This window comes from Harpia harpyja, chromosome 11 (assembly GCF_026419915.1).
Source record: "Harpia harpyja isolate bHarHar1 chromosome 11, bHarHar1 primary haplotype, whole genome shotgun sequence".
Classification (NCBI taxonomy): Eukaryota; Metazoa; Chordata; class Aves; order Accipitriformes; family Accipitridae; genus Harpia; species Harpia harpyja.
Window position 1 is genome coordinate 30,766,338 of NC_068950.1, and position 25,279 is coordinate 30,791,616.

General features: G+C 36.5%; 1 protein-coding gene across 23 annotated transcripts in view; it reads right to left on the reverse strand.

Moving 5' to 3' along the window:
• The window catches only part of ADGRL2 (adhesion G protein-coupled receptor L2), a 395,294-nt gene that overhangs the window by 45,681 nt on the left and 324,334 nt on the right, over positions 1-25,279 (reverse strand). For all 23 annotated transcript variants that reach the window (XM_052800823.1, XM_052800822.1, XM_052800835.1 and 20 more), the window contains one exon: positions 5,159-5,268. In XM_052800823.1, coding sequence (XP_052656783.1) covers positions 5,159-5,268 — 110 coding nt within the window. The remainder of the gene's footprint in view (positions 1-5,158; positions 5,269-25,279) is intronic.

Below are 25,279 nucleotides of genomic sequence, written 5' to 3' on the forward strand. Positions count from 1 at the left end.
AATCATCAGGTATATAGAGAAAGCAATTAGGAGCAGAGAAAACAAAACACAACCAAAGCAATGAATGAAACAGACCAGGAAACCCTGTAACCATGGCATGCTATGGAGAGGGTTCTGGAAGCCAGGCAAGATGACACTTGATTAACAAGAATTTACCCAAGGGTGAGAGAAAGAGAGGGAAAGAAAGACAAAGAGAAAGGGAGAGAAAAAAGCAAGGGAGTCTTCCCTCCAGCCCAAGTATTTCAGAAACTATACCCCGCCACCTACTTTAAGCAGCCAAGTCACTTTATTGCAAACAGTCGACTTCTTTATGAGGTGTACTTATGAGATCCTGCTGATTATCATAATATAAGAGTGTTGTGGGGAGGGGAAGGGAAGAGGTTAACATCCATAAGGCACATAACAAGGAGCTGGGGTTTGGACTGTATACGTTATTTACCTTTTTGCTCCACTTCTATTTTAAGCATCGGAAGAAAAATAAAAAAGTGCAAGGAAAAAAGAAAGAAGATTAACATAAATTGACTATTAATCTAAAGATTAAATTAGTAACAGACGCTAAATATAGGGAGAATAAGAACTGCACTATATTGGATAAAGAGAAACAGACAACAGGAAAACCTAGCAGGAGAGAGATTCTACGGTTACACAAGTGAACATGGATCAATCATTTTAGTAGATTAAGGAGGCAATACAGCTATGTTGGCATGTAGTTTCACTTAGTGAACCTGAATAAATAATGAATGACTTTACTAATGCATGCTATACATACTCTTCTTCTCAAAGTACAATGCTACCAAGTTGTTTTTTAAGTGACACAGTAATTTATCATATATGTGCGAGTGCACATATATATATATATTCTATTAATGAGGTAATTATAAATCCAAAATGCAGTTTATTAATTATATAGGTTTGTATGTGTGCTTATTAAACCTTCCCCCATCTTTGCCCCAGACATCCCTCTGCTTTTCTTTCTTATAAAGAAAGCAGCTTGCACACTTTAGCTCTCCTTAGGCTTTATTTATTTGTTTTCCTGAATGTTAATCTTGAGAACTTTTGTCACTTCTTAGTCTATAACTGCAAAATCAGACTAGAAGGAATAAGCAAAAACATCTAGAAAAAAGAAGCAAAAGCACAGTAAGCAAGAGGAAAAGAGAAGAAAAAATTAACATTTAGCTCATTCAGATATTCTCCAGCATCATCGATTAAGCCCGAAACAGCAAGCTAGTATGCAAGGACAGTCATACTAAGTGTTTAAAACAAATATCCATCCCGCCACCATACATGGAAAATATAAACCAAACCTGATTAACAAAGTTATATTACTATAGCAATTTTTCCCCACGGAAGTTTCAAGTAACATATTACAGGAAGACATATAGCTGAAGTCCAGCTAGTAAATATCTTTCCAATAATTATTTGCAATAAAATCTATTATTTTATATACTCAGTAGCCTTTGAAGTATGCTCCCTTAGTTTCATAAAATGACCTGGAAAATGACAGATGTACCAATCTGTGTAACAGTAGCTGCTGATACCAAGGAAGTGTATCAAAACTATTTGCACAGCTATTACATTTCCAGTGTTACGGTATTATCCTGAAGAATATATTTGTATGTTTCATATAAAGTTTTGGATTTTCAGTCTCATTTAACAAAATTACATATGATTATTTTGAAAGAATGGTATTGGCTGAGCTGATCTAGTATTTCTTCAGGGAACAATTCCAAAACTTTATGGGGGACTAGGAGGGGGTTAATATTCTCAGAATGAGCAGTTGTTTTCCTAGCCTTTGTTCATTTATACGTCTTTAGGTAAAATACTTGTTTTTCTGCAATTTGTAATTCTTGAGTCACCCGAGTAAACAGAAGATGTATTCTGAGGTGAATTCCTGGGTTTCAGAATCAGTGTTAATGACTTTCAGATGATTCTGTTTGTGAACTTTTATGCATGAGTTTATTCCTCGCCAGAAAGCAATATTGATATTGTACCTGCTTAGAATTAGTAATAGAAGAGGGGGAAAAAAAGATAGGGATAACTAAAATCATTACTGGCATATCTGCTCTGTGTGCATTGGTGTACAGCTGTACATTTTTCAGGGACAGATGGGCTTATTGAAATAAACAAATGCTGCAAAGTCCAATCAATACAGAGAGAATAAAACACTTTACAACTCTTTCTACTGAATTCCTGAGCCCAAAAAAGGCTTAAAATAAAAATGCACAGATGTACAAAATGGTACTTTTGATGTTGTTCTTTATAAAGGGCTGACTTCTGTTATTCGGTCAAAGTACGTACATTGTGCAGCATAATTGAGAGAAATGTCAAGTACGGTACTCTCAATTTCTTTGTAATTTAATCAATAACACTCTTATTTTGGGACAAAGCAATGCCTATCAAATTTGTCTAGAATTTTAGTTTTATTGGAGATTCAACTGAGTACCTCAATAGGTTTATTTTTTTTTGTCTACACTTGGAGATGCAAAAAAGAAAGCTTTTCATTAAATACTTTCTTATGAGTGCGATGAATACAGAACCCGGAGAAAGCTCAATCAATATGTATGATCAGCAAAGCAGCTATGTATTTCTGGAGGCCAGCAAGACATAGAGGAGCTCATAAACTGCATTTTGTACAAGGGTGACACCAACTCCAGTGTGTTAAGAACTCCCAACTTTTACCACAAAACCTGGTATGATTGCTATTTGTAATCCCTCATGGACTAAAAGGTGCCACAGTGAGACACAGCAAATTTTGCAGTCTTGCAGTAACTGCAGATGAGGTTCAGAAAAAGTAAGAACCATAACTGAACTTTGGTTAGAAGTGTTGTGATCACTAAAACTGTCCCTTCCTAGACCCACAAAAGCCTATCCCACCTTCCTAACAAGTCTCTTATGCTGGGATAGCTGCTATTTGCAAACCTAATGATTTCAGTTATTCCGTACGTTTAGATATGGAGCACTGGAACAAGTAAGGGAGAAAAAAATTAGACTTGATAACCGGAGTTTATCAGGCGTCAAAAAAAGAGACTTGGAAAAATACCAGGATAGGCTTTGTGGGACAGGGAAGAAAGATGGTCAACAATCAAAACGACTACTGAAGCACAGTGTGGTTTGAAATCAAACTTCAAAACTTATTTTAGTAACTGGCAACCTTTTTGATGAGTGCTGGTAATGACAGGTGATGCCTCGTACAGGTCTGGAATTGGGAATAGTGTCATCACTGTACATGCTGCAGTTGACAAACTCCAAAACTTACAGACTTGGAAAGACAAGAAGTATCCAGAATCCTGAGTTACGATAGACACAGAATTACATAATTCAAAGGGTAGGCCAATGCAATTGACAGTAAACAAAAATAAACATTTTAAAAGTAGAATAGCTACACGTTAGGGTACAGGGTAGGCCGCGCTGTGGCACTATACTTCTGAAAACTGGAAAAGAAAAGATTCCTGTAGATAGCAATACACAATCGGTAGAACATATCGACACTTCTCTTCCTAAAACAGCATAAAAAATCATGTTTGAACATTATTTGCATCACACTTTTTCTCTATGAGCTAGCCTACTGGAACTGGAAACGTAACCTCTTGTCATTTGACTGACCTCATGGTTTGGAATCAGATGCACTGCCCTCTTTCTGAAAATTTGGGAATGAAAATAGTGCTAAAGTAAAGGTGATCTTTGTGGAACAAAACTTTGGTTAGATTGGGGTAAGACATCACTCCTCAAAAGTGGCACGAGAAGAACAGTTACCACAAGCCACCGATACTACACACAGGAGGAATGGTACTAGGGATCACTGTATGCAGTAGGCTTCCAATCCTACAAATGGTACAGAAAAAAAATCAGCAAGCAACCATTTCACAATGACACAGCAGAAATGAAGAAAAAATAGATGATCTGTGTTTGGCCTTTAACAACAGTGAAGGTTCAATGTGGTGAAGCAGTACAGAGTAGTATTTCCATTTAAGAAGTCTAAATTTTGAAATTGTGCAGGGAACAGTATGGAAAGTTTTGACATAGCTTTGCTTATGCCAGAACTCATTTCCCTCCTTTTTGGATATATACTGTCACCACAGTGTTTTTGCATCTCAGACTTGGCCTGTTTCCTGTACCAACAGAAAATGTGACTTTGGTTAAGGATTACTGCAGATCAAGAAATTCACGCTTAATAATAACTTAAGGGAATGATCAGTGCACTGCTCAAATTCCATTGCAAACACAGCTATTTCTCTGTTGAGTTACGGGACGAGGGAGAAGTCACTGCAAAGAATGACCTTACAAGAAAGCAAAACCAGTTAAAAGTGTCGAATCTGCAGAACTTTTATAAACATGCATACATGTCAATGAAAAAACAACATTAATTATTGCAAGGAAATAAGAAGTATGCCTAAAGCTACTGAATTCTGGCATTAGAAAGAATATTGTACAAAACTGCTGAAGTAGCTTAACTTCAAATTTTTCTATCCCAGTATGATTTCAGTATTTACTTTGTTTTCAGTGAAAAATTCTGTTTTGGCAGCTGATTCAAGGCACAATTCATATCTTCTCTTTACATTAAAAGCGGACATTTCTTTCTCACTCTTTTCCCCATTGCTTTTAAGAACCAAGTTTGAGTAACTTACTGATGAATTATTCATTCTGAATCTGTGTTCACTTATACTGTGCCCCTGAAGCACAAAGTCCTCTTATGATGTGCCCTAGCTGGGGCATTTGCCTCTGAGTGTCAGTGTTGGGTTTTGCTGTGCACCCAAAGTCACCACAACAGCAGGTAGCCTTTCAAATAGATCATGATTAAAACTGAAGTCAATTCCTGCTTTAGAAGTCTGTGAGCCAAGCCAATTTGTCAGCAACTGGTAGCGGGCAAAAGTACAAATTTCTATCTGGCCTATTGAATAGCTAATTTGAGTTTGTTTTCTGGAAAAACAGTAGCCTTAAAAGCCAAACACTTAAGAACACAGACAGACACTTGGCCAGCATCACACCATGGCTTCCTTCCACACTTCGTGAAGCTAATTGGAGGCCCTAGTCTGCAAGTGCTCTGCATGCATAATGGGTCCGTGGGCCATAAACATATGCTTCTTTTCCATGTAACAGCACTCCAGCTTTAATTGTGAGGGCCAGAGGAAGTGAGCGAGAATAAAAAGATTATACTTACTGTAAGGAACACATTCATACTGAACTTCTAGATATTTGTATGTTCCAGGACAAGGATCAGGAAACACATCTGACCCAGTAACTACTATACACTGTGTTCGGTTGTTGCACCTGTAATGGGAAAAGCAAGCAAGCTAATTAATTTAAAATTACATTTAATTTGCAAGTTCATACTAAAGTACAATATGCAGTGCTAACTCTCTTCTCACTTGGGCAGCCCAATCCGTAGGACAACGAAGTTAATTAACACTAGATCTGTCAAAGTCCATAAATAAGGCTTCAAGACAATACTTCAGTTCAGGCTTTATACTTTCAAATCTGGAGATCAACGTTATCTAAAATGTCACTTGTTTGCACTGGTAGAGATAGCTGTCCCAAATACATAGTGGTTTGATACTACTGTTCAATAAAATCAAAGCAAAATGCAAAGATGATACACAATGAAAAAATGTGTTATTCTGAGTAACGTACAATAACACAAATGAGCAATTCCTTCCATCTTTGGAGACATACATACTGCTGAATGGTTTTACATCTCAGAGAGATTTTTGTTGTGATTCAAGGAAATTATTTTGGTTGGAAGAGTTATTGTAGACAAAGAGCATTAGCATTTCCATTTTAACTATTTTAGGAGCAATTGGTGGACTCTAAGCTTCCTCTGTTAGGTTACAGGAAGAGGTAAAGAATGACCATCTGAGGAAATAAGAAAAACAGTTAAAAAGAAGAACTGCAAGAAAATTAATTAAAATGTATTTCAGAGGAGACTAAATACTGAAACATATATATGATTTGCTTAACAATAGAAGCCAATGCATTTTGATACAAAGAAGAACTTTATTACAATGCCTCTAACCACAAGGGTCTACTGAATTTAATGTTTTTTGAAGGTTTTTTTAATAATAATAATTAAGAGATTTTAGACTACTATTCATTTCTCCAGGAAAAAAAAAAAATTATAGTAGCTTGGAAGTTAAAAGTGGAAAAACAATCACCTAACCCTGAAGAGATGGTCAAAACGTAATACAGAAAAAAGTCAGAAGGAAGTGGAAGGAAAAAAAAGAGAAGATGGGGGAGTCTGGTGACTAAAAGAAAAAGAGCTTGGCTGATCTTCTCAGGGGTTAGTTTTGTTTGTCAGCAAACTGAATAACAGAAGTCTGAACTTAAGTAATAGCCTAGCCTTTGACTCCAGCTGTACATCAACTTCTCTATTGCCCTACCACTTCCCACACTCCCTGAATACCATATCCCAAGCTAAAATAATCTCTCCTGTATCAACGGCTTTCCACAGCTGTACATTGCCAACAGGTATAAGAATGATTCACACTACCTCATAAAAGGTAGAGCAAGCACATTTGAAGAACTCTGATATAAATCACTTTCCTTTTTATATACTAATCAAACTAGCACAGAGCTGGTCAGGACATGCTGTGCCTTTTGCTGAGTAAACTCGGCAACAACAACTCTTCTGACTTTATCAGTTAATTTCTTTTCTTTTTCCTTTTTTCTTTTTTTTTTGAGCTACTTATTTCTAGCCTCATAAGGCTCATAATTGCAGAACTAATTGGAAATAGCCAGGGATTTCTGTATATACGCACAACGGTGGATACAGATAGATGGTGAGGAATTCACCTGTCACCTCTCTGCTGCTCGTGGCAGTGACCTTCCACAGAGCACAGGCAGGTCTCCTGTACAGCTATCGCACAGGTAACGCTGCACCACTCCCAACAGCACTACTATTCAGTGCAACACCTTGCGCAGTGTATTAGAGAGTCTGGAATGAGTATGACCTATCCAATGGCTTTCAGACCCATGCTGAAGTGATGAAATGTGTACCCGACTTCCAGCGAAAATCACTGTACTGAATCTGTAATACTGAAAATGTACAATACAGCCACTTTTTTGTACTCACACGAAGGTCAAAGTGCTACTCTCGTGTGTGTCGTGTAGGAGGAGGCTGTAGAAGCAGGAGAAGGCAATATGGCCCAAAACCTCACAGGCCTCTCTATTCTAACCCCTGTACGGTGTTTTTTATGCCCCACACCTCAGGCCAGACTAACCAGCATGAGAAAACGTTGGATGTAAGATTCTGTAATTGATTTCTTTAAATTTCTTTCTGTTTCTTTAGTGAAAACCTTATGCTGAAGCCAAAATAATTCCTACGAAAAGACTTTGTGTAGTGCATCATTCAGTATAACGGTTTCCACAGCTTTGAGTTGTATGAAAATTTCATTTTACACTTGAATGGGCAGCAATTAAGAGAGAAATATTGATTTGTTACAAAATAAAATGGATGCATATTGGGAGAAACTGCTTGAGAATGAAACTGATAAAGGTCATACTTAGCTGTGGGGAAAAAAAGTTCTACTAGCAGTATTTGTAAATCTTAAGATGGACTCTTGTTTCCCTACAAAAAGTTGTTTTTCTTCTCTTTCATTTTCCCCCAGTGAAAGATTCATAATTTTGCCATCAGTCAGGAAACTGAGAACACCTTCACGCTAGCTTGTATTGAAAGGATGCATAATACTAATTCAGAAGAAAATGCAGTATTTTTTAGTTTGTACAGTAAGTGCCAGTGTCAAACTTAAGGCATTGAGTGGTGTTTACAGGAAGTTGTTGACCTTCTAAAAATTTTTGACTATTGCTTCATGCAAAATTTCACCTGCTGTGCATACGGTCACCTTTTGTTCACCTTTGGCTAAAATGAAGGAGACCCCAATTCCAAAACAATGAGCTATGCCCACTGCTGCAGTACACAGTCGTGCTACAAAGCACACCACCACCTTTGGTGTGCACCCAAAAAGTGCAATTACTTGGCTAAATAAATGAATAGAAGGATTTGTCTTTAAGTTTTTTACACTCAAATCACTGATTTTGCTGCACTGCTGGTTGCTTTTTATAAAAGCTGAATAATTTTCATATAAGGTTCTGATTTTCATGCACTTCTAAGTCCAAATTAAAGACACTTGATTAAGATATTCACATTTTAAAAAGTCGACATTCAGGTAACTATTTGTTACATAGTTAGTGGTCATATTTCCATTCCAGTGAAACCTTCAAAAAGAACCCAACAGCATCTACAGCAGCTGTCAATCCCAATTCAAGGGTTATAGAGAAGAGATGAAGAGGAAGTGGACTTTGTAGAGGTAGTTCTGAGACAAATATTTCAGGGAATTTACACTACTGCGATTTGTTCTCTGGATAAATGAAGGTCTTCTGTCTGCTGCACTGTTTTTTTTCCCTGTAAACCCAGGGCTACTAACTTCTCTTAGTTATTGGCCTACAGTTCTGCTGCTGCCTGCAAAGACCATTTTACAAACTGATAAAGGTTTCAGTTGAGCTTCTTTAAGACAAGAAGCACTGAATTCTGTGGTATATTGGACAAAAGATACTCCACTCTCCATAAAATAGCACTGAACAGCAGATTACCCTACATGGATACAGATTATCAGAGCTACCACATCACTGCCATAGCGGAGCTTCATGATTTTGAGAAATCTTTACACTTAGAAACACTATGCCCAATGAAAAGGATATTACACTGTTACAGCCTTCAACTCAACCCTGTGACCCATTTTAATTCCTTTTTGTAACAGACAAGCTCTTTCTGAGTGTGGCAACTTCAAGGGATTCTCCAAAACAAGACTATAGTAGAAATAAAGTTCCTGGTGATTTGCAAAATTGGCCTAGACACCACCAGGGGAAAAAAAAAAAAATAAAAATCCAAACCTCAGAAAACTTAACTGGCAAATAACTTGAAGTCCCTCATTCATTTTAACCAACACTATTTTTTCGACACAATATACTGTTAGTTCAGTCCTTCTATTCAAACTCTTTTAGAATTGTTCTAGTGAAGGCATGATACAAACCAGCTCTAATTTCTGCAAATTTAAGAAGTCAAATCACAAATACTTCAGTGTTTCAGTGTCTGTAATCCAGTGTTTAAGTTTTCTGTAGGTTTTAAGTACCATTTAAGTGTTCTGTAATCTACTTAACTGCATACTTCCCTAGCATATGTTAAAATATGCAAATTCAATTTGTGTACTATCTAAAAATTCATATAATCTCACACCAAGAAATGTCTTCATATTTAAGACATTCACAATATTCACAAAGATTTATGATACAATGACTTTGTCATTTACAAGGAAATGAAGCAGATCTGCAAAGAACTCTATACAAAGTCAGTACCAGTTGATTTAGGAAAGGTAACGTATGAATTAAATTTGAAAACCTAGTTAGGAAAAGACTAACTGTCGCACTGAAGGAATGATAATTCAGGTTCCTGTGCTAGCAGCGGCAAGAGTTTTGCAAGGGGAAACGTAGCAAGTATCACTATTCTCATGAATGCAAGGAGCAACTGTGTACTCTAACACTCATTTCTTCAGTATTTTAGTATGAATGAAGAAAGGTTACGTTTTCATAATGCAGATGCATCACTTAGAGTAATCTAAAAATCAAATGGAGTGTTTAATTAACAGTTACAGTACAATGTCTGAACTCCTTTCACCTCAGGAAGAAGACTGTGCAAATGAGGAATGGCCCTTTCACATTTCAGATGAATACAGAAAAAAAGGAAAGTAAAGCAGTTCCAGCAGGGCTGTTATCAAGTATCTTCTGCTCATGATGTAGCCATGTCCCTGCTGCATCCATCCCCTTCTGTGCTCAGCTTTAAGGACCGCTGTACTTTCCATGATAATTTGTTTGCTTTTCAACTCTAATCTTGACTTGTACAATTCCCAACAAATTGCTTTTGCTCTTTTTTTATTATCTTATGCTCATTATTGCACTTTTCCACATGCAATGTATGGATATGAGATTCCATGTGCAATCTATTGTGTGAGGTGTTTTAATCAATAATCTTGTTCTGCTGATTAAGCAGGGGCTTCTGTTTTGGCAAGATAACATTAGCTTCTCCTGTCATGCTCCAAAAGCTATTGGGAATCTTCAGCAGATCATTAGATATGCTACAATAAAGCTTTGGTACATTCTCTTTTCTTTCTTAAATTACTTCTTCACTGTCCTATCATTCCCCGTCACTGCTGGCACTGCATTATTATTACAGCTCCCCTGAAACTTGCACTAGAGCTATGTCTCCAGGCCATAGGATGCCATTTTCAATTGAAACTTCTGCTTGAAAATATAAATTAAGGAAATTTCATTATCTCCTGCCAAGGGCCATTATTCACTACTGTTCTAAGGAAGATTAAAAATGCAGAATCTATGGACTTGAACAAATACTCCAGCATTAAAATGAAAAACACAGTGTATCATGACTGGACCACAAAGTGAAGTACTGGAATCCAAGAAGCAGATTCTGGAAAGATGTTAGCATTACATGGATCAAACCAATTGACTGAGGGAAGAGGTCATCTTTATGGGTAAAGTCACATCAGTCACATAAAGATACATACAGTTCCTTTCCAAGTGGTTCTTGCAGTTTGCAAAATTAAGGTACGTAGGAAATAATGTCCACATTACAATTTATCCTTCAAATGCTTTTGTTTTGCATACATAACTTTGACAAAGATAGTAACATAAAAGAAACATCATGGTATTTTGAAAAGGATATGGGTTAATGTCTAGCCAGAAATGGGCTATCAAAATAATTTTGGGTATTCCTAATGCTGCATTTCTGTGAATGCGGTGTTTCATTCAGTAAGGTAAAACTGGCAAACACATAAAACAGTCATGTGTACTTCACTTTAAAAAGGAAAAAAAAAAGATACAGTATAAAGCCATGTTTAATACATAAAATTAATTTTTAATAAATTTGTCAACACATTAAAAAAATCTGTCTTGGTATGTTCTGAAACTTTTAAGTCAGATCTGACAATATTTCTCTTTCAGCATATTGATTAAATACTTAAAAGCTAGCATGATGACATGTTCCTGAATATTGCCTGCAGCAACCTGCTTAAACAGCACTTGAAGCACGTAAACTCTGAGTTGTAGCACCACATAGTCCATATGGTCTTCTTGTTCCTTATTCACCCTGGGTGAGCTGCAGTCTGAGTAAAAGAGACAGGAATCTGGGATGACTACACTTCGCGTATTGACTTTTAACAACAGCGTATTTTAAATTGGAAAATTCTCGAACCTCTTTACCCAGAGTAAATGGCTGTCTTCACATATGTATTCCTAATGGTCTACAACTGCCATGTGAGATGTGCTTCTGCTTTTGTATGCATATTCACTAGACCTCCACTCCTGTTATCAAACTCAAAGTTACATGTGTATGAAGATTTCAGATATTACTTAAATGCTATGTTTTATTAATTTGGTCTTAGAAAGTATGTACAAAACTTACATATAAAATAGCCAGAGAACAGCGATTTTATTTTAGGGGTGTATAGATACACACATATGCACACACGCATACCACAGTTGATAAAATTATTTAAAGCAATGTATTTAAATTCTGAGTTTCAAATTCACCTCACAAGAAATACATTATTACATACTGAAATCTAGTAAGTTAGCAAACTGGGCCTAACCAAAGCCTAAAAAAAGACCTGCTGAAAAAACCCAGCCTTGCTATAAAGCCCTGATTTGAAGCAGCATTGGCCAACCATCACTGCAACATCCACAGCGCTCCAGCAACCGCAACAGCCGTAGCACAACCCTACCCATGCAGGAAGAGTGAGTGCACGCATCCCTACAGAGCCACACTTCCTTGAAGATAGACATATAATCCTGCAACTGGCTTCTTGAAAATCCTGGATGACACACTGGCAATTTTGCTTATTCACGTGTAAGATTTTCTAAAAATTATTTTCAGGTTAAAATCCCTAGAAGTATTATGGGCGAATGAGCAAGCAAAAAGAAAATAGCACCAATTTTACCTAGCTCAAAGGGAAAACAGATTTAGTGTGCTGTGATGGTAGTTTTCATAACCTAAGAAAAAAATGGGAGATACGTGAGCACATATGAAAGCAGAAGTTGGCCACAAGAATTGTGTATAGATATTGGAGATCCTTCTGTGACCGCTAAAGCAGTAAGGCATGCTAGAAATTGGTTTGAAAGTTCACAACCCAGCCTTGGGATTTTCTATGCACTTGGCAACGTGACCACTAGAGCAATAAACCTGGTGGCTTTGGATGAAAAATATATGGGGGGAAGAAACCTGAGAAAATTGTTTATATTTTCTTTTTAAATGTAGTATTGATGATTTGTTGAATCTTCCTAATTACTGAGTAAACATGACATAAGGAAGCTAAGTAGTGTATAATTAATACTGTAGAAGAAGGCGCACCATACCATTGTTTCCGTTTGCCCAATAAATATGCAATAATATTTAATTGTGTTTTCTTTATACAATGTAATCTTGTGGGAGTCTAAGGGTACGCATTAAGGATGAAAACTCCAAATACACAATAAAACACAAAAGAAAATACACAACTCCCACAAGCCCTTTCTTAGGATTACCCAGTCTGATTCACTATCAATGAATGTGTATCAGACTTGTATGGAAAAGTAATTTAACAGAGTATTTCTTGCTTTCGACCTCTTCTTACAATTTTAATACATTTAGTTATGACCCATTTCCCTTTTAGTATTCATGTTCTCTAAGTTCAAAGCAGTCATTGTTAAAAAGACGAATCTTCTCACTTACTCACATCTAAGCTATCGGAGATGTTTTTTTCTTGTTACAATTCATCCTTGTTCCAGCACTTTGTTTATTGGTGTAAACGCTATTATTATGCAGTTATTATTAACCTCAAACTGAAGCATGAGATAAAACAGGGAGGGGAAAAAAGAAGAAAAAGGAAAAGGAAATGTAGATTCCAGTAGAATACATAACTCCTGCCTTCTCTCAGTAATTTTTTAAGTGCTTTTATAATCCCATCTTTCCATCCTCACTACTTTCTACCACATATATGAAAGGCCTACTAGAACCACCAGAGCCTGTGAGGACATGACTGTAAAGCAAGGACAGGAAAACTAGATATCAAAAGATGCAATGAGGTGTGCAAAGTGGGACAATCTCCTGGTGAGGTTTGCGTAGGTGCAAACCCAAACCTTCTAAGAGTACGAAACAGAAGAGACCTGCTTTTTAGAGAAAATGTTTCTAATGCACGCCTGCCTGAGGAAGAAGAAATGGAAATAAAGTAATATTCATAAACTTGTCATTATTTATGTGTGTGTGTTATTTGCAAGCAAAATGCAGCATAGGATTACAGGCAGTGTATGTCTTAGTATACCAACTAAGCCAAGCAGATCCGCACTGCTGAAAAGTAATCAGTTCAAAAGATCCAATTAAATGTTTCACCATTTAGACAAAATAAATAGCCTGCAGCTATGTGTATTTACTAATGAAAACTTCAGTAGTGCAGCATTGTAACATCTGAGCAATTTATACAGATTATTCACGCCGAATGAGCGTGAGTGCAGCATCACACCTTGTGGGCTGAGCAGGTTTCAGGGGAGAAGTGTAGGGTTGGGTAATAATATCAGAGCTTTATGAAGGGGCATTTATTTCTGAGGCGCAGCGCTAGAGCAGAGCGTATAGAAAATCCAAGTGAAAATCCTGAAGCACAGTGTCTGATCCTTAGGCATAATGCTGCAACAGACTTGCAGAAGAAGAGACTCCCAGGTAGAGAGCACAGCATAAGAGTAAAAACCCTTTAAAACTCTTTTTTGCAGCACTGTTAATCTTTTTTATCCATGGCTTGGCGTGCAGCATATTCATAATGTAGTTAAAAGTTATGTAACTTAATACAGCTTCTGAGTCATCATTAAATGACTAAGTTGAAGAATTACAATATTGAAAACATGTAGCTTTACCCTTCATGTTAATTTGCACAGATCTTAAATATATTTTAAAAAATCACCCACTTTAATTACTAAAATAAGGTATTTCAAATGACAGGTGTGATTTGTTACTGCAACTTCTGAAATGTAGAAGCCTTGGTACACTTTTAATGTTCATGCTTTGATTGGACCTCCAGGTCAGTTCAATGCAAATTCAGCTTGACTCACTATGGGTCTCCTGAGTTTAACACAGCTCTTCTGTTTGCAGAAATGCATATTCAACATAAAAGTATCTTAGCTCTAACAGGAAAGTAAGACTTACTAATTTACAGAATTGGCCACCGAGGCAAAATGATTTCATAAGGTCCTTTGGCTCCCTCTACAATGGACAGGATGAGGACATTTTCAAATGGGGATGTGGCGGGGGCAACCCTAACTGAACTTTAACACATGCATTCCCCTCAAATAATTAAAAATATTATAGCCTGTATCAATTAGGAGCAATTATTTATAAAAATGTTCACCTATTGCAGTTTGCATATAGAAAAACGATCACATTTTTAACAAGGGAAATGGGAAATCGCTATGGGATGCCCTAGCTAGATTAAATTAGCAAGAAACTTGTTATCAGACCATATAAAAGATACACCATAATAAGACGTGACCTTGCAGAACCTTGGAGCCAATCTGTGATTTTTTTCCCCCTGTAACCCTTCCTAATTATCTGCAAAGTTACAGACCCTTTTGTGGCAGGTTATTTTTCTGTGAATAGTGAGGGGTTTTGGGCTTTTAAATATTTAATTAGTCTTCTGATATGAGAATTGTTGCACATGCCAACTGCTTCGATTTTCAAACTGTGTTCATCCTAATTACGTTCAGATTTAGATTGGTCATCCCAAACCTCTCACTCTTGTAATTATTTACTCCTTAAAGATCATTCAGCGGAGAAATATTTTTCACCCTTATGGCTCTTTCTTTCCACAAATGGCTTTTCTGGTCCGTTAATTACCCACTCAGAGGATTAGAGTTTGTAATAATGCAAGAGATCCTGCATGTAAGATGAGTTTTACAGCGTGAAAAAGAATAAATTGTTTTTTGTAAACTTACCTCAGGGAATATCCCCTTTTTGGGTTATAATTTTCATCAACACAGACCATGTGCCCACTGCTGCCCATCTACCAATTCCACAGGGCTACGGAGTGACTCATTTCTACGGCTCAACAGAACTCAAAGCAAAATGCTGAGCAAGAGGCCAAAAGACAACTTGGTTATTTTATGAGATTTACAGAAGTGCAATCTGCTAGCGAGATGGTATGGTCCTTTTTCTCATAATTTTTAATGCTGATTTCATGGCTTTAAAGTTACATATATTTAACTGATAACTAATAATAAAATTACAACTTTTCTTATCTCATCTGCTGATTTTTTCAGAAGTGCTGTCCCTTAGTAGGTCTTTAATCAACTCTGTAACAGTGGTGTCATTTCCTATTAAAATGTGTCTGAGAGTCCTCACTACAAGTACTTTCTTTTCTTCTGAGAGCAATGCCTGTCACAAAAGCACTGTTATTCATTACCCGCAATGATGTCTGGATCTAATTATCATCTGGAAAGCTTGCAGGGCTTCCAGGTACAAGACTTCCCCTACAAAAGTATCCTTCTGCTCTAACTTGGAAAGCACAATCCCACTTTTTTGCGATTTGAAGTTGAGGGATTAAGTTACTGATTTGAGCTGGGCACTCTATGATTCCTGGACCTTCCAGTTTTAAGCCCAACAAAATTTAGGGGGCTGCTTTCATTTGCTTGTTTTTACATCTGCAAAAATCCTGTGTATTCTGCCATTAGTTTTTATGCAAGTCAAGTAGATTCACCTCTGTAAAAAACACATCAGAAATTTCACTGGCTTGACTCCGTCAATGCACAGATAATCTTTAATTGCGTCAAAAACATTAATGATCTAATCCTTTTATCAAACTGCCTACCACTGAAGGGGTCTCATGTGCCTGCACAATTAAAAACCCCATGTTAGCCGTACATAATACTGTATTACATTTGATGCAAATCCTTTTCTATTGAAATAAGCACTGGGCTGACAGCAGGAAGTGGCTGATAAGAAAGCAACAAGGCATTGCTGATGGCGTTCATGATAACTGAGCACTAACTCATACGTGTTCTGTCTACAGTACATTACCCAAAGTGCTCCTGTTTTAAATGTGACTCCAGGAGGTGTTCTTCTGCTGTACCTCTGTCACAAAGGCAGCAAAATTATCTAAGAAAGCTAAATATACAAAGTAAATGATGTTTTTCATACCCACCAGTGATGCTGGCACTAGAATAACATACTGAAGGCAGTATCAGTGCTACTACATCCTAGATGAGAAAACACCTACAGCTTCATGAGTGTAGTACTACAGTTGAGTTCAATGCTGTTAAAAAACTCAGTAAACAGGGAAAGATTATGGGTTCAGAACTGCCACATTATTGTTACACTTACAATTCAGCCTAAATTAATGTATTAGAGGAAAAGGAGCACAAATTCTGAGTTATGGTGAAACAACAATTTTACAGTGCTGGAAAAATGTGTGTATTAAACAGGTTCCAAAATTGCTCCTTCATCATATAGATATATATCACAAGAAGCAAGGTATCTGAGAAGCAATGAACAGTAAGGTTAAAGATCACAGATTACTCCTAAGAAAGGAATACAGATGCCTTTGCACATTTAACGGCAAAATACGTATCTTGCCAGATGAAACGTTATACAGCTCAGTGTCATTAAGAAGTAGTAAGACTTCTTCCTCTAAGGTGTTCGGACAGTGGTCAGGGCAGCTTCCTCAATGAAATGATTCTGCTGCCTAATTTCTTTTCTTCTTCTGTTTTGCATGTGTGTTAGAAGAAACTGAAATTCAAAGGTTCCGATAGCTACCATATTATAGTGAAAACCTGAAAAAAAAATAAGGCTTTCAATAGTAAATTTGTAGTAAAGATTCCACACTGCAACTGTATTATAAAGCAGGTTTGACGTGGAAAAATTCTATGTGATAAGAACCTTTCCTCCTCACTGATGTGTCTACAGCAGGCTAAAAATACACTGAATACTGAGTATTTGGTCTATGTAACACTCTTAAGACTGCATTAACTTCATTGCAGTAACTTGTTTTATAGGCTCAGTTCATCATGACCTATAAAATGTTAGGCTGAAGTGCTTTAAATATCTGCTAACACCATGTGCAAGCCTGGGAGTACAAGGCACTGTGCTGTGAAGCGGCAAAGACAGTACTCTTCTGAGAAAGTAGCATGCACTCTTATGTCACTGATATAAACAGGGTAAGCATGCTAAATAATGTATGAAACAGGCAGCCAATCTTTATATGAAACAGGAATTCTAGTTGAATTCTTTGTTTGATTTTATTTTACCAGTACAACGCTAGTTTTTAAGACTGCTTCTTAAAAAACATAGAAGTTGACTATCATACTAAATTAAAGAACATACGTACAAACTCCTTTCATTCACAGTTATTATTTGAAAGAAAAAAATTAAGACCTCTTTCATTTGTGGCCATAACATTTTTGCTAATTATTGTTCTGCAATATGTAGAAAATAAAATGCAAAGAGGGGAAATGCAAAGAGGGAAATTATCTATGTCTTTCAGTAATCGTGGCCCATTTATTAAGCAATTAGATTGCAATTTTATTACTAGAAAAAAAAGAAATGCTGTAAAATACTGTTATTGCTTGTGTCTTTGATCCTTAAACTTCTTCATTTCAGCAACCTCATTAATGTCAAAATGCCATGAATATGGCCACCCCTTTTTAAACTGTATACCCTGGGCACAGGAAGAATCTATGGGATTCAATAAAGAAGTTTTATCTTATTGAATTCAACTAAAAAGCTTAATTGAGCCACAAAGGTCAGAAGGTTCTTTTTATTATAAGTAGGAGATTATTTGTTCTGTGGCAGAAGGAAATTTCCAGAATATGAGATCTGCTCATTTCTATACTACTCTGTAGCTTTTTAATTTTTAAACCCATGTTACTCTGCTATTCCTTTCCCCTGAATTAAAGAGCTTCACTGTAATAATCTTTAAATTCTATTTCCTTTGTGTTACTAATGAAAACTTCTCACTTTCATTGCTACTGCTGACTTTATAACACTAAAAAGTACTCATAATTTACTTAGACATATTTAATTCACATTAATCTGTCCTAATTTATGATCTATACCCTGCTCTGCCCATCTTCATGTACCTTTTCCATGTAACTTCTGTTTACTAAGTGATATTCAACAGATTTCCTATAGTGCAATGAACCTTAACAGGCAGCTTTTAATTGCCTCGCATAGGAAACCACATCACTTAATACCACAGCAACAGTATAAAATAAAACTATTGCTTCTTAGACTCTAGAGCAATTAGACCTCTCGGCTATTTGGCTAACTCTGCTTCATGATACCCAGTGCAGTTAATTATATTTTTTGATGTTAATAGTCTCTGTCAGTTTCAAGCATAACTCCTCTTTGATGAATATTTAAATTATATTTGAATAAAAAAATAATCTTGGTTACATTTCATATTCAGCAGTCATCACAGCTTAATAAAGGTCTCCTCAGCAAGGGTTGAGATAAATGGCTATATGAACACATGTATAAAGTCCTAAATCAACTTATCAGATAATGTAGCTGTTTTGGCCAAGTATTATAGAGGATATATTGGGGTGGGAGGAATTAACAGGCTTCAGTTATTACCGTATTACTCTACACGAACTAAATTTGGCACAGCAATATATAAGTAAATCAGAATTTTTTAATAATAAAGTTCTGAGTGCAACTATATTTGAAAATTATATAAAATTCATACAAATTCGTCAGAGAGAACACAAAATTCAACTGAAAGGTGTTGAAGGTTAAGCAGTGTTGTCTCAGTCAAGTTCTCAGAAACATTAGTAAATTACCAAGAGAGGTAACTACATACCCAAAACATATAGTACATGATTAATTGTAGGCTAAACAGCATGCACACCTAGTAGAGCTGATTTCAGAAATCAGAAAAAAAACCCGAAGAAAATCACAGGCTGAAGCATGTATTTTATATGATGCTCAAATATATAAGAAACAGCTTATAATACTTTAAAAATTATGTACACATATGTATAGTTATTTATATTTTTTTTCACCCATGAACAGCAAGCAAAGACTGACGAATATGTATATACTATCCTGCCAGGTAAGATATACACTGACTTAAGAAGAATTTGATGGTGGTTTTGCCAATGATAAAGAAAACTACTTAAATATAAGATATGAAAACACTAAATAAAATATCAAGCTACACCCTGGTAAAGTAATGAATCCAATCTTTTTTGAAGTAAACTAAATCTAAATTTTAAATGTCATTAGTTGGTATCAATGGTCCTTTTGTTGTTTCCTTTGTAGCTTGTCCAATGCCACGACTACAGCAATGTGCACGTGCATGCTATGTGCTTGCACATGTGTAAAGTAATTTCTTCTGCAGAAAATAATAATACAACACACTGCAGAAAGATGATCAAGTACCACTGACAGCTATTTCACCTTACCTGACTGCTCAGAACCTCATAATATGAGGATTTTTATTTAATTTACTAACTAATGTCACAATAGGACAACCCCATTAATAAACCCCCCTGTTTTTAATGAGTAAACTAGACCTACTACATTCATATTAAGAATTAATGATACTGAAAATGCACAATGCCCGATAAGGTTCTTCTCAGTCATGGGTATTACTGTTTTTTCCTGTAATAAAGCCAAGGACTACAGTAAGCTTCATGAATATTCTAGGCTCTGTGATTATGCCTCGTTCAGGAAAATAGGCTACATGTACTTCTGCTTTTTTCTTTACATTTGAGTCATAACTAAATCTTGTGACTAACACATAGAAAACAAAACAAAACAAAACAGAACAAAAATCAATCGGGTCATGGCCCGGTATTGTGAAAAGCTTAGTTTAAAAATAAAGAGCATTTTTAGCTTCTGCTACATCAAAATACTCATGGGGATGACTGCCGTACTAAGACCTACGTCTGTTTCAGATGAGTAGAAGCCTTCATTTTCAAAGGACGCTTAAAAAAAAGGTATCTAATGTTGATAATCTTGTATGGTAAATGTTTTGCGAAGGAGTTGTCAGCAAGCTGAAACAGAAACCGCTGGCACGCCAAAGCAAAAGAAGGACCTCGTACTACTGATCAGCATCAGTACCACAGCAACTCCGATGTGCATAAATTCCGAGAACGTACCTTATCCACATCAGCCTGTGCTATCCTATCGTCAACACCGGTATTTCTCTGACACAAAAAGGACAGATATGCCAGCTCTTAATGACCAGAAAGTAGAAAAAGGCAAGGTGTATCTCTTATTCTGAGACAGTTTTCACTACACAGTATCTCTAGCAAAGGGAGGCAATCTTCGGCTGCAGAAGGAAAAGCAAGGGAAAAAGCAAGATAGCAGCAGGGGTCAGCAGAGCCCTTGTCTAAGACTGGCAGACCCCTGAAGTAAAGTGCGCCATTACCACAATCGCAGCCCTTTGTGAATGGCAGAGGCTAAAATCCTGCACGGGAAAACTGTTTTAAGTCACATTAAGGAATGCAAATCTGAAGCGTGCTACGGTTTAAACACTGAATCAACCCTGGGCACTTGTCTGAGGAAGCTGTTTTTGAGGCACTAAAATGCCTCTTTGTGGAAGTCTTGCAAAGGCTAGGTTTCAGCTCTGCAGTGACCCCACAGCAGGCTTTGCCTTCTACCAGCAAAGACACCCTGCACGAAGTTTGCTTGTGGCTAGACCTTTTCGCTCCGATGAGTGAGATTAATCGGCAATAGGAGATTTACGCACTATCCATCCAAGCCTGGAGTCCAGTGGAAGATTTTCTTTATTCCCTCACATTATGGAACAGACCAAACTTGTGTTCACTTGAAAAACGGTATTTCACACGGTATGACAATGTTTCCTCTGCAGACCCAGCAAGCAGGAACAAGACAGAGGGCTTGAGACATGTGTCTTCTTCACAGGAGAACTCATTTTGTTTTCTTTCAAAAAAGTCTCACTCTCATTTATATATAGGATTTTTCAAAATGAGATCTTTGTTGGACATGTGAATATGTAGAAAAGAATGAACATCTCCATTCTCCCACTCTTTCGCTGGGAAGGATTAAGAAAAAAAAAAAAAAGTCACAGGAGAAGGAATGGGTACACTGCTTCCTTCAGCTTTCCCTTGATCACTCTGTGGGGCAGGAGGCACTTCACTTACGTTTTGAAGACCCTTCGTTTAAGCGCAGCTGTCTTGCAGAGATGATGGACGTAACAGGTTAAGAGTATTACCATGTGAGAAAAGTTCATCGTAACAAAAACCCAAGCATGAACTCTTCACTGGTGTCGTGATGGACATGGTAATTGAAGGTACATGTGTTGGATGTGCTATAGATAGGACAGGATACGTGCAACAGAAAAAACCACTCACTGCTGAAGAGGATTTATTCCTCTTTTAATCCTTTTACTTTTCTGCAGCAATGTTTTAAAAGGGAAGGGTATTTCAAAAAATTACAGTTCCCTAAGTTCATCTATTATATCTAACATACTTTTATATTTATGCCTATGTATTATAATGAGGTTTGCTTGTTTGTGCACATCTAAAAAGCAAAATGATACTGATTAAATATGTTTAGTAAAGATCACATAAAGCTACAATTATACCTAAATTGTAGATGAAAATAGAATTTAAAGGCCATTTCAGTGCAGGATTGATGTAACCTCCTTTATGTTGAGGAAAAATGAACTGAATATACCAACTGTGAGGTTCTATTTTTTATTGTGGATGTTTGCATGGCCTGCAAAGTCTGTAGTTTTAAACATCTTGAGTATTTCCTCTTTTTAATGATCACAACTATGCTATCAGTATCAGAATGCAGATCAGAAGTTCCCATTTAAAAATTCAAGGTATTTTAGCCTTTATTAGGAGGGAAACACTGTTATCTTTCTGAAGTTAACATTAATTTGGCTGTCAACAGTAAATGCTTGAATTTCACATCTAAGTAAATGATTCCGTAGATTCAGAGTTAATAGGCTGTATTTTCTTTAAATACAAAACGTTAATTTTCTACAAGCCCCACTAACTGTAAATTACTCAAAAAATAAGGTGTACAGACTGGAATGGACCTGACATTTTATTAATAAAGGATTTCTCAAGATTTAAAATTGTATTATTCAAAATTACTATCTGCCACACTGCCCAAGTATATATTTAAATACAGAGGCAAAAAATATCATCTAATTGCACTGTACTGGAATCACAAAGATAGTTATGGTGTCTAATCTTTAAAATAATACAGAACTTTTCCTAAACAAAAAGTTTAGGACTAGAAAAAATTATTCCTACTAAAAAAGCCTATTTTTAATTCAGAAGACAAAGGCCCCAGCATGCAAAAGCACATCTTAGCAGCTTATTGTTCTACTATAAAATTACACATACAACATGCCTTTGCCTTTGAAATGTATTTTAAGTATGTATTTACAAGTACTTTTAAATATCTGTAATTATTTTAAGGTAATAAAACAGAAATCCAAGCACTATGTGGTATTTATGTAACCCTTAGTGCCTGTCCGAACAAAAACGTATGGTCCACCTACCTGCAGTTGCAGAGCAGGGCTTTGAAGTTGACACTGGAGGCAGAGTGTGCTCATAAAAGGCACAGGCGGTTTGAATATAACTCACACAATCCACCTGCAATCCACTTACAATGAAAGTGGACTTAAGACTAGGTCTTAAGTAAATTTTATCATGTTCATTTTCAAGTCTCTGCTGTGCGTATAAAGAGCAGTACTAGTTAGCCTTATCAACTTCAAAGTCTCGTGACAGTTTTGGGCTACAGCCACACAAACACATTTTATGAGCAAGCAACTAGCGCAATTTCCTCAGGCTGCTTTGCATCTTCTGCTTCCCTGTTCATTTAATTACTTTTTAAATGAAGAGGAAACAGAGGAGATTTGTCCCTGCTAAAGGACAGCAGAGCACCAAGGAGTTTGACTATTTTAAGATCTAACGGCCTGAAACGTGGGTCCTCTGCCACTCACTCACACTACTCCCTCACCAAATATTCTAAAAGTAAGCCTATTTCTATACTCAACTTTAGCGTGGTAGGCTCTCTCAACATTGACTGTATGCAAACGCTGGGGTTAATTATCAGAGAAGTGTGAAAGGGGAGAGGGATTTTCTATGGGTCTAGTCTCTTTCTTCAAAGCTTTAATTTTAACTGTGCCAGTCTGAAGTTTACATGGAATTTAAATACATCTGAAAGACTTTCTTCTGGAATAATTGGGATGTAATTTCAATCAGGGACTAAAAATTTAATAACTACTTTACAAAGGTAAAGGCAAACCAATGAAGTCATTAGTGTTCTAGTCAGGCTTCCTAGGAAAGCATTAAGTTAAAAATCTTTTGAGAACTGCAGAAAAGAAAGGAAAGGGAGGGAGAAAAGATTAAGTAGCAGCTTGTTCTGAGAAAGGGGAGCTGATGCATCAGTAGACGTTGACAAAGTTTGTGTGTTAGCATCTCAAATTCTCTGGAAGGGGAGCAGGGCCTATGATTACATGGCTTTGTGTTAAACTGGAAATCTCATCTTATTTTTCAATCTTCAGATTTCACAGTATTGATCTCATTAAGCCAGTGTTTTCACGTTGTAACTGCAGTAAATGTAGTTGCTGTGCAAACGCTGTGGAGTGATGTTGCAAATGAATGATGAGTACTTCATAATTGCCGTGAAACTACATTTAACTGCAGGTCTAAACTGAATTGAGTGGTCAAACGCAGTGGTAAAAATACTGCTGGCTGAAGTGGTAAAAATATGTCATTAGTCCTTAAAAGTAAACACTGTAAGATTTTAAGTAGTAATATAGAAACTATTGCTGGCTATTTCTAAAGGTATGGAAGAAAAGTTTTCCCTGTGATCAAATGTTCTAACAGATTGGTTTTTTCTAGTCAGTTTGAAAAAAAAAGAAAAGAAAACCAATGAATCTGATAGTCCTTCAGGTGAGATTTTTCTATGCAATTGCTGCCATCAAAATACAGCTGATGTGATACTTTTAGATATCAGATCAAGGACATGTTCTGAGTACCAAACAAGAGTTTGCCTTAGACAACAAAAAATTATGATCACTAATGCAGTTATAAATAATGAGATACAAGAACTTCTAATATTTCATAAGAAATTTGCAACATTCTTGTATGCTTGCAATATAGCACAAACTGAGCAATTCTGAGAAAAGATTAAACAAGGCAAGAGACAGCTTTTCTACTTAATGACAGGATCTGAGAAAGCTAGCTACGAAAGCAAACTTCCAAATTATTATAAATGCCAGACAAAAATAGAAAGCTTTAAAGTGTCAAATGATCTTTGCCATTTGTCCAGACAAAAAAAAAAAAGAACAAAACTGAAAACCTCCCTCTGAGCACAGATGTTCTGAACCAATGTCATACATGTGATTACAACTTCATTTTAATCTGTTGAAAAAAGGGTAAGAGTAGAAGATTGGGGAAGTTCAAAAATACTCTCTGCTATCATAAACTTACAGTTGATTAATTTAAAGGGGGGGATTGAAATTTCAGCTTTCCAGTAACAGTTTGATGTCACTTTAAGCAAGATTGTGCCTCTATATTTGTCTCTGACTACCTTAATCTGTATATTTGCAGTGAACATAAGGAGGACTTTGATCAAAACACAACATGCATTTTACACAACACGGAAGTCTACAGAGAGGCACTACATTTACAAAAGCAATTGAAGGTGGTTTCAAAGGGAGTTGACAGATTAGAGGATGATGACACTGCTGTTGCAGTCTCAATGGAAATCTGGCTTGATCTAATTAACAACAACGAACTAGAACCACAAAAAGATAATTCAAACATGATTTAAAGAAGTTATATTGCCTTTTTACTAGCGTAGCAATGGAGCCTTTCCCTTACTGATCACAGAACAAGTCACAGGTTGAACATGGAACAAGAATAAAGGGCCTGATAGCCTTAATTTACCTCCAGCATTTGAAATTGAAGCCTGATATCTAGCCCAAATATTTGACTACGGAAGTAGAGAACATCCATGTATTCACATGAAAATGATAAAAAATTTTAAGAGTCACACTCATGACAACTTGAGTGAATTGGAAAATTAAAATGGAAGATTATTTTTAAGATGTGACCATATGTTACTGAGTGCTACCATGTTCAAACAGAACACAGTAAATGGAGCGCAGCATGCAGGACAACTTGCATGTTTCATTTGACACATCTGTGTACATGCACCACAAAGCTCCCAGTTTACTCCCAACCCCTTTTTGCTCAGATTCCTCAC